Source organism: Henckelia pumila, unplaced genomic scaffold (assembly GCF_033568475.1).
Source record: "Henckelia pumila isolate YLH828 unplaced genomic scaffold, ASM3356847v2 CTG_485:::fragment_3, whole genome shotgun sequence".
In the NCBI taxonomy this organism is placed as follows: Eukaryota; Viridiplantae; Streptophyta; class Magnoliopsida; order Lamiales; family Gesneriaceae; genus Henckelia; species Henckelia pumila.
Genome location: NW_027331845.1, coordinates 1 through 11,454, shown reverse-complemented (window position 1 = coordinate 11,454; position 11,454 = coordinate 1). Strand labels below are relative to the sequence as shown.

The following is an 11,454-nucleotide window of genomic DNA, read 5'->3' as shown; positions in this document are numbered from 1 at the left end:
CAGCACCTGACGATGTCATAGCAGGTAACTGATCTATTTATGGTTATCCTGCCTATGTTTTGATAGATACAGGTGCATCACATACATTCATTTCTGACAAATTTTTTATGATGCATTCTTTATCGTCTGAGCTATTGCCTACTGTTGTTTCTATTTCTTCACCTTTGGGTGAAGGTATTATCTCTGTTCGAATGATTCGAAATTGTTCTTTGAAATATGACGGGAATGTGATTGATATAGATTGTATAGTACTTGGATTATCAGATTTCGATTGTATTGTCGGTATAGACATGTTAACCAAGTACAGGGCGACTGTAGATTGTTTCCAGAAAGTGGTCAGATTTAGACCAGAAATGGCATCAGAATGGAAATTCTACGGTAAGGGTTCTCGAGCCAAGATCCCTTTGATATCTGTGTTATCTATGACCCATTTATTGCACAGAGGTGCAGATGGATTTCTGATTTATGCAGTCGATGTATTGAAATCCAGTCCAGCAGTAATAGATATTCTAGTTGTGCATGAATTTGCTGATGTATTTCCTGATGAAATTTCTGGTTTACCTCCAGTCCGAGAGATAGATTTCAGCATTGATTTAATGCCAGGTATGCAACCAATATCCAAAGCTCCTTACAGAATGACACCTATTGAATTGAAGGAGTTGAAAGATCAACTGGAAGATTTATTGGCCAAGGGGTACATTAGGCCGAGCGTTTCACCTTGGGGCGCTCCGGTACTGTTTGTACGAAAGAAAGATGGTTCAATGCGCTTATGTATTGATTATCGTCAATTGAACAAGGTAACCATCAAGAATAAATATCCACTGCCTAGAATAGATGATTTGTTTGACCAGCTACAGGGTTCAGCTATCTATTCTAAGATTGATTTGCGATCCGAATATCATCAATTGAAAGTACGAGATGAAGATATTCCTAAAACTGCTTTCAGAACAAGGTATGGACATTATGAATTTATCGTCATGCCTTTTGGTTTAACCAATGCTCCTGCAACATTTATGGGATTGATGAATCAGGTATTTCAAAAATACTTGGATGACTTTGTCATTATTTTTATTGATGATATCTTGATATATTCCAAGAATGTCCATGATCATTCTGAACATCTCAGAATCATTTTACAGACTCTGAGAAATGAGAAATTATATGCCAAGTTATCGAAATGTGAATTTTGGTTGCAGAAAGTTGTGTTTCTTGGGCATATTATTTCAGGTGATGGGATTTCAGTGGATCCAAGCAAGGTAGAGGCTGTACTGAATTGGCCTAGACCTACATCAGTGCCAGAAATACGGAGTTTTATGGGCTTGGCAGGTTATTATCGATGCTTTATCAGAGATTTTTCCAGCATTGTGAAGCCTATTACGCAATTGACTCAGAAAAATATGCCGTATGTCTGGACTGAAGCGTGTGAAACTAGTTTCTTGGAATTGAAGAAAAGGCTTACAAGTGCACCTGTATTGACAATTCCATCAGGTACGGGTGATTTTGTTGTATATTGTGATGCTTCTCATAGGGGTTTGGGTTGTGTGCTTATGCAGCGAGGACATGTTATCGCTTATGCATCGAGACAATTGAAGCCACATGAAACTCGGTATCCTATACATGATTTGGAGCTTGTCGCTATTGTCTTTGCATTGAAAATATGGCAACATTATCTTTATGGTGAGAAGTTTGACATCTTTTCTGATCACAAAAGTTTGAAATATCTGTTTTCGCAATCAGAATTGAATATGAGACAGCGTAGATGGCTTGATTTATTGAAAGATTTCGATTGCGAGATCAAATATTATTCAGGAAAATCTAATGCAGCTGCAGATGCCTTAAACAGAAAGGTATGTTCTTTATCCTTGTCTACGATAGGTGTATCTCAATTGGTGGACGATTGTTGTATTTCTGGATTAGTATTTGAAATAGATATACAGCCTATCCGTGTTTATGCTATGAAAGCTGAGCCATAACTTTTGATAAGAATCAAAGAAGCACAGAAAAAGGATCCGAATATTCAGAATTCGATTGCTATGGTCAGATCTGGACATCAATCTGAATATCAGGTCAGTGCTGATGATGTGTTATATGTGAATAACAGACTTGTTGTTCCAAATATTTCAGATTTGAAACAGCAGATATTGAAAGAGGCTCACAGCAGTCGATTCAGTATTCATCCTGGTGGCAGAAAAATGTATAATGATCTGAAGATGCAGTATTGGTGGAAACAGATGAAGTCAGATGTGGCTGAATTTGTATCCAGATGTTTGAATTGCCAACAGGTAAAAGCTGAACGAAAGAAGCCAGGTGGTCTATAACAGAATTTATCAGTTCCAGAATGGAAATGGGATCACATATCCATGGATTTCATTACACAGCTACCACGTTCATCCAGAGGGTGAGATGCCATTTGGGTGATTATTGATCATTTGACAAAATCAGCATGTTTTATTCCGTACAGAATGACGTACAGACATGACCAGATGGCAGAAATCTACGTCAGAGAAGTGGTAAGATTACATGGTGTGCCTAAATCTATCATTTCAGATCGAGACCCTAGATTTACATCACACTTTTGGCATAGCTTGCAACAAGCTCTTTGTACTCAATTGCATCTGAGTACAGCTTATCATCCTCAAACAGACGGACAGTTAGAGCGGACTATCCAAACACTTGAGGATATGTTGAGAGCTGTAGTACTAGATTTTGTACTAGTTGGCAAGATTCATTACCACTTGCAGAATTCTCTTATAATAATAGCTATCAGACGAGCATTGAGATGGCTCCTTTTGAAGCACTGTACGGGAAGAAATGCAGATCACCGTTTGAAACGACCCTAACTCTATAATAAATAAATATGCGGAAACTTTTTTTTTTTTTTTTTATACTTACTAAATAAAATATGTACATATATGCCCATACATATATGCACAGAGTAAAAATATTTAAAATGAATAACCAATTAAATACTTAAATAAAAATTGCATTCTTAAAAATATAATAATAAATATCTGAGTCAAACATTAATTAAAATATACTGCATAAATAAATAAAAGTTTGCATGCACTGAAAATAATAAAAATATGTATCATGCTGACAACACAAAAACATGCATAGCGACTCAGAATATTTCACGGTCACGGGGCCACTGCATGCATGCTCATACGTCCTCGCCTCCGGTGGGTACAACGTCATCCTCAACGTACTCACCTGCACCATACCAGTGTAGTGAGCCTAGAGGCCCAACATGCTAACATAACAAGGGTTTAAAATAATTTAAACCAATTTAATACTAATACATACATATACATGAATGAGCATGCTTAAAAATTTCATAACATAACTTAACTTAAATAAACATAAATAACATTATACATAACATTATTGAGCAATTCATTTTCTAACATCGCATGGTTGTATCCGTAGTGTAACCTTAAATCATACATTAAATACTGATCAGCGTGGAAACCTACGTACGTGGCCGGTGACGAATCACCTCTTAAATTGGCAGTAAACTGCCCTTCAATCATATGGGGACGAATCCCCCTTAAATTGTCACACTACTTCAACTTCCAACATAAAATATTTTTATTGCTCAACTTAAACATTAAATCATGCATAAAATATTATTTCATGAATGCATGTACTTGAATAAAATGTGTGTCCATCATATATATTTAATTTAAATTTCTTATTAACATATAAATATTAAAATAACTCAAATGCATAAAAATAATTAAATATATAATCAGGACACATGCAAATTTTCTCATGGATGGTCCTGGACTGCTGGCCCTACACTCAAGCCCATTATCTTAAATCTGGCCCATTAACATACTTAAGCCCATTATTTCAAACCTTAAGCCCAAATAATTATTCTAAGCCCAATTAAATTAATAAAGCCCATTAAAATTACACTAAGCCCAATAACACTTAAACTGGCCCAATGGGCCCAAAAACCCAAAGACTGGCCCATTAACTTTTATGGGCCCAAAAGCCCATAAAATAAATGGACTAACTTAATTAAAATTTTAAAAGTCCAAATAAAATTATTTGGGAGTCCAAATAATTTTATTTCGATTTATTGGACTCAAAAACACATAATTTTGTAAAATACTTTAAAAAATAAAATACTCGAGCCCGGCCCACCAAACTCGGACCCGGACTCACTGACCCGACCCACTACCAAACCGACCCGACCCAAACCCCATATCCCGACCCGGTTCACTGCAGAACCCTAATTCCCGAACCCCTCTCCCCTTAGCCTCTCGGCCGTGAGCAGCAGGCCATCTTGGCCTGCTGCCGGCCGGCTCCGGCCGCCCCTGGCCGGAGCGCCGCCGCCCGGACGTAGCCCACGTCCGGGCGGACCTAACCCAGTCGGGCCCAAGCCCCCATGCAGCCAGGAACCCTGACCCCGTAGCCCTGAACCCGTAACCCTAATCTGTGCGCCTCCATGGCCGAATGGATGCAGCTCAGTCCTAGCCTCGTTCCAGCCCAAACTGACCGACTCCGACCGACCCTAAGGCACTCTAGGGTCCCTTTTGACCGAGCCATCAGCTGTACACATCCATGGAATAAAGAAAAAAAAAAAAACGTGCATCATGAAGCAAAGCATAGCAAAAGTCGAACCCTTCAACCAATTTCTGAAATAATTCGAAAACTTTAATGCCTACACCATTAACACGATATATATATCTGATTGGTACAAACAAATTGAAAGAAAATCATGCCTTTCACCGTAGGACGAAGAGAAACGAGCGTGAGACGACTTCCGGGACGACGGGACGACGACGGGGTGCTTAGCTTGCTTGAGACCTTCGAAAATATGGCTATGGAAATCTAGGGGGTGCCTTGAACCGATGAAGAAGATGATGATGGGGCGTCGGCTGCTTTGGGAGAGAAAAGTGTCGGCTAGGGGTTTGATAGATTAGGGTTAATTAGGTTTAATTAGAAAAATAGGTTGAATAATTAAATAAAAGGTTTTAAAATAACTAACATGCAACTTAAACTCTTAAATCAATATTTAAAAAAAAAAATCTGATAATTTAACATAAATCTCGAAATATAATTTTAGGGGAATTCTAAAAATACTAAAAGTCCACATTTTGACTAATTTTGAATAAAAACGGACTCCTAAAATTATATAAAATTAAATACTTAAAATTTTGGGATAATAAAACTCAAAATAATATTTTAAGGCTCTAAAAAGGCTCATAAAATAATTTGGGTGGAAAGTTGTCATCTCGTCCGTCCACGGTCCCGTCTACGCGATCAAATAATAAAAATACTAAAAATCATAAAAATCACTAATTATGGGTTAAATGCTTAAAAATAAATTAAATCATGCACAAATAATTCACATAATTATTTAACCCATAAATCATAAATTTAAATAATTAAATATCCTAATTATGCAGGCGGATTTAAGTAATTAAAATACCGGGTGTTACAATTCTCTCCCCCTTAAATTGAATTTCGTCCTCGAAATTAAGGTACTTACCCGAACAACTCCGGGTAGCGAGTCCTCATGTCTGCCTCGGTCTCCCAAGTAGCTTCCTCCTCCGAGTGATTCAGCCACTGGACTCTGACCATCGGTATGACCCGCGTCCTAAGCCTCCGCTCCTCTCTAGCCAAAATCCGCACTGGTCTCTCCTCGTAAACAAGATCTGGTGGCAACTGTAAGGGCTCAAAATCCAACACATGCGACGGGTTGGAAACATATCTCCGAAGCATGGATACATGAAATACGTTGTGCACTGCCGCTAGCCCTGGAGGTAGAGCTAAACGATAGGCCAACGTGCCAACTCGCTCCAAGATCTCGAATGGCCCTATGTATCTCGGATTAAGCTTGCCTCTCCGCCCAAAACGCGCTACTCCCTTCATAGGTGACACCTTCAAGAATACGTGATCACCTACCGCGAACTCCAAATCGCGTCGTCTGGCATCCGCATAACTCTTCTGCCGACTCTGCGCTGTCCTCATATGTGACGCCCGGGGCTGAGGAGGCAGGGAGTGATCGCCGGTGCCAAGAGGTTGCACGGACAATGAGCGGCTCCTGGTAGGCTTCTAGGCGGAGGGAGACATGAATGAACCGATCCCGTGCCGGAATGAGAGGGGATTCTGAGACTGTGTAGGTATGGGACTACATAGTTGAGGAGGGTATAAAAGATTTCATATGTACTGCTCATATTAAGAAGGTGCATCTTCTTTTCGGAAGCTCATCATATAAGAACTCCAAAGTTAAGCGTGCTTTACTTGGGGCAATTATAGGATGGGTGACCCCCTGGGAAGTTTCTCAGGGTGCGTGTGAGTGAGGACATAAGCACGCTGAAAAGACCCGTCTTGATACAGTGGGTCGTTACAAATGGTATCAGAGCCGACCTCTCTTAGTACGGTATGGTTCGGGGACGAACCAAGCGGAAGCTGGTGGGCATGTGACGCCCGGGGCTGAGGAGGCAGGGAGTGATCGCCGGTGCCAAGAGGTTGCACGGACAATGAGCGGCTCCTGGTAGGCTTCTAGGCGGAGGGAGACATGAATGAACCGATCCCGTGCCGGAATGAGAGGGGATTCTGAGACTGTGTAGGTATGGGACTACATAGTTGAGGAGGGTATAAAAGATTTCATATGTACTGCTCATATTAAGAATGTGCATCTTCTTTTCGGAAGCTCATCATATAAGAACTCCAAAGTTAAGCGTGCTTTACTTGGGGCAATTATAGGATGGGTGACCCCCTGGGAAGTTTCTCAGGGTGCGTGTGAGTGAGGACATAAGCACGCTGAAAAGACCCGTCTTGATACAGTGGGTCGTTACACCGTTGTATTGGGATGATATCTCAGAAGTTCCTGATGTTGGGCCTGATATGATCCGAGAAATGACTGAAAAAGTGAAGCTTATTCAGAAAAGAATGAAAACAGCTCAGGACAGACAAGCAAAGTATGTGAATATCAGACAACAACCTTTATCTTTTGATCAGGGAGACAGAGTTTTCTTGAAGATTTCTCCGTTTAGAGGTACAGTCAGATTTGGCAAGAGAGGAAAATTATCTTCGCGTTTTATTGGTCCGTATGATTATTGAGAAGATAGGCGATCTTGCTTATCGACTCGCTCTTCCTCCATCTTTGTTTGGTATTCATGATGTATTTCATGTCTCTATGCTTCAGAAGTATCAGCCTGATCCTTCCCATATTCTTCAGCCTGATGAAGCTGAACTGGACGAGACTCTTAGTTATTTTGAGCAGCCTATTCAGATTCTGGATCATAAAGACAAACAGCTCAGAAACAAGATTATTCCGCTAGTCAAGGTTCAGTGGAGTCGACATGGCACAAAAGAAGCGACTTGGGAGACTGAGTCAGACATGAGACAGAGATTTTCAGAGTTGTTTCATTGATGTGAGTTCTTATTCTGTTTTCTGTTATTTCATTATCTTATGTGTATACAGATTTTCTATACAGCTTGCTTATGATTTCGAGGAGGAATTCATGTCTTAGTGGGGGAGAAATGTAAGGCCTGTAATTATTTAATTTTAATCCGAGAATATTTAATTTGGGAATATTTAGAGTTTAGAATTAAATTCTAATATTCTTAAATAAATAAGGATTGAAATTGAATTAAATCGCTTTTCTGGGGACTGAATTGCAAATAGCCAAAAGTTCAGGGACTAAAGTGCAAATATGCTATATATATCTCATTCTCCACTTGATTTATATCATTTTACACGTGAAAACCATCACAAAAGGAAGGAAAGGGCAGAAACTCAGCTGAACCATCCTCAACACCATTTTTGTCCCGTTCAAGCTGCGATAACTTGCGCTCCGATCGTCAGAAATTCAAAAAAAATATATATCTGCAATCACCGCTCTGAGAGCTTCGTTTTGGTACAAATTTTATTGAGTTTTCTCATACTTTATTTTTATGTTGAAGATGGGTTGATATTCTTTTTGAATATATATGTGATGGAGCTAGTACCGGGTATGTATTCGCAGACGGTTCGGAAAAAGACTGTCGTTCGGATTTTATATGAATTTGGAAAGAACAATTCGAACACTACAATGTCTAAATGTTACTGATTTTGATGTTATTGAGATGATATGTTAGAGATTATGAGTTATATTTCTTGTTGGATTGATTGTGATATTGATTCGGTTGCCGGTTTTTAGCCGTTACGCCTTCGATTTGCAAAATGTCAAGACTTTGCTATTATGGTTTGACAGAAGCTTGGTTTGAGTTGCATCTGATCTTGTTAGTTATTTGATATGTCATTTCTCAGCTTTATATCAAAGTTGCCGAATTCGAGATCTCCGATTTGAACCGAAAAGGATTTGAAGCAAGGTTTGCTAGTATTTGCACTTGAGATTGAGTTGAGAAGTTGAGCAGCCTTTTCATATGATTTATCATTGATGTCATTGTAGATTTGAAGTACTTTCAGACTTGTCATAAAAAGGTATAAATGACAGCTAATCCAGATGGGATAGAACGCTCGAAATAGCTATTGTTTCGAGTATTCCCTTGTTAATCACATACTTGGTTGATTATGTATTTTATGTGATTAAATGATTTGATTGTTTTTCTTTCTTATTTACGTACATGTTCAAGGTGTTTTATAGCATTTAATGCATACAGACCATGTTGCATTCATCTTGAACTCCAGCCTGATAAGCACAGAGGGTTGAAAAGCCTAGAGTGCATATGACATTTGGCGGATTGTAGTTGAGTGGCACGGAATGTAGACTTACTTCCAGAGCCAGAAGACTTACTATAGTTGCATCAAAGTCAGAGGAAATAAAGTATTTAACTTCACCTCGATTGGGTGAGTTGGTGTTTGTTGACGATTTTATTTTCTCGGGATCCCAAGAACTTATATCCTATTGATATCAGCTTGATAGCCTCTTTTGTCATATGCATTGCATTCACGTTTATTATCTCGCGCATTATGTTGTTTATACTGGGATTTTATTCTCACCGGAGGTATCCGGCTATTGCTTTGTTTTGTATGTGTGCATGGCAATAGGTGGGGCAGGAGCTGGTCAGAAGCGACAGGGATAGCTCGAGAGAGAGTCTTAACATGTGAGGACTCGGGTTTTTAGCAGAACAACGTGTATTTTAGCAGAACAACTTGTACTTTGAGTTGTTGAAACATGGTAGAATGATACAAGAACTTTGTACGATGTTGTCAAGTACTTGTTAGCCTTCATATTATGTTTGTAAAGAGCATGTCTTTGATTATATAACTTGTCAAAGATTAGATATACATGTTGGGTTGTGTTTTAATGTTATCATCTTCTTTTATTCATGTATGGTGTTGTTAGAAGAGCTGAGACATCACAAACTTCTATTGATAGCAAAAATTCAGTTTTTGAGCAGCCGGACAGAGCGCAGCTCACTCGAGCGGAGCCCGAGGCTCGCTCGAGCGAGCCAAGGGGTCCTAGACCCGAGCGGCGCTCGCTCGAGCGAGAGGTGAGGCTCGCTCGAGCGAGCGACTTTGGTTCTTAAAAAAAAAAAATTTGTTGATCTTTTTGCGATGTGCTTTTGAGTCGCCAAATGTTAGGTTTTGCGTCGCCAATTGTCCGATTTTGCATATTAACTATTTTTAGTTACTAATCGCCCTATAAGATTTAATTAGCAACCCGGGTCCCCACACCATCTTACCCCGTACAAAGGCTGTGCTATCTGTTCGTTCCGGGGCATTTGCATAGAATTCTCTTACAAACAAAACAACAACCGCCTGTGGTGTTCGGCAAAACTCAGCCCATCCACGTTCCGGGATGCCGAGGGCGAGAGTGAGAGCCTCGGATAGATCGATGCCTCGCTCTGGAATAGGATTCCAATTGATCCTTGTAGCTTCATAGCGTTATTTAGCCTCCATGGATTTGAACTTGCCATCAATGATGTTGGAAGAAGAAGGAGTAGCCCGAGAGGTGGCAGTCTTTGTTCTTTTAGGACCCATCTTGATTGAAATCAGAAAAATCAGAGAAAGTACCTGCGAATTAGATGGGAAAGAGTGATAAATCTGGAGGAGAGGAGGCGGCGTAGGGTTACAATTAAGAGAAGTAAAGAAAGAAATAAGAAAGGAGAAGGGGATCGGGACTTTTAAAATTTGTATCTGCGCTAGGCGCTCGGTCTGCTGAAAATTGCAGACCGAGCGCATACCCGATTTAAGCAAACAGAGAGTTGGGTATTTTTGGGCGCTCGGTCTTCTAATTTCAGCAGACCGAGCGCACCCCTGTTTTAAGAAAACAGTAACTCGGGTGTTTTTGGGCGCTCGGTCTACTGAAATTTGCTGACCGAGCGCAACCCTTTTTGAAACTTTTTTTTCCAGAAATAAACAAAAAGTAAAACTACTAGAAATCAAAAGAATGAAAAATTAAAAAGTTCAAAGCAAAATAGAATAAAATAAAAGAAAATTAAGAGAGTAGTTCTCAATTTAGAGTCTAGAGCTCGACCGTTCTCCTCCCCAAACTAGTCTTGGTCGGTCAGTGTGGTGATGACTTGCGTAGTGTCGACATCACCCCCTACATAGTGTTTTAGTCTCTGAGTATTGACCGTGAAAGAATCGTTTCTTGCATCTTTGATTTCAATGGCCCCCGATGGATAAACCTTAGTGATTTTGTAAGGGCCGGACCACCGAGACTTCAATTTTCCAAGAAAGAGCCTCAACCTGGAGTTAAACAGAAGAACTGCTTCCCCTTCCTTAAATTCTCTATGACGAATGCGCCGATCATGTATTCTCTTGGTCCTTTCTTTGTATGACACCGCCATATCATATGCTTGATCACGAAATTCCTCCGATTGGTTTAGCTCAAGCAGTATTTTCTCACCTGCAGCAGCAAATTCAAAATTGAATGCTTTGATAGCCCAATATGCTCTATGCTATAACTCAACTGGCAAATGACATGCCTTTCCAAACAATAGTATATAAGGGGAGGTGCCTATAAGTGTTTTGAAATAAGTTCTGTAGGCCCATAATGCATCATCATGTCGAAGTGTCCAATCCTTTCTATTAGTACTCAAACTTTTTTCTAAAATTTGCTTAATTTCTCGATTGGATACTTCGACTTGGGCACTCGTTTGGGGATGATAAGCTGTAGAAACTTTATTCTTGACACCATATTTCTTCAGAAGTTTTTCAATAAGTTTATTGCAAAAGTGGGTGCCACCATCACTAATGATATGAATCTTGTTGTGTAAGATTAACAAACACGATTACAATTTGAATCGCACCCTCTAACCAATAAACAAAAGACTCAAAGTTTTGCCCAATCTTTGAAACAAGTAAAATTGATAGGGTTTTGGATTTCCACCTTTAATCGACGGTATGATTAACAACAGAAACCACAACAATTGAAACCAAAGAAAACATTCAGATAAACTTGTATCTGACAATCTTCAGTGAGAAACAATCAACAAACGTTTCCAAGTAATTAACTGAGAAAGTTTGATTTGAAGAACAAAGCA

The 11,454-nt window shown here is 39.6% G+C and overlaps 1 protein-coding gene across 1 annotated transcript; it reads right to left on the bottom strand.

Annotated features, from left to right (window-relative positions):
* Positions 1-10,458: 10,458 nt before the first annotated feature.
* On the bottom strand, positions 10,459-10,817 carry LOC140872917 (uncharacterized; the record flags this gene model as incomplete). Its single annotated transcript, XM_073275838.1, has 1 exon — positions 10,459-10,817. A coding segment is annotated over one exon (359 nt), but the record flags the coding sequence as incomplete, so codon positions are not given.
* Between the last annotated feature and the right edge of the window lie 637 nt (positions 10,818-11,454).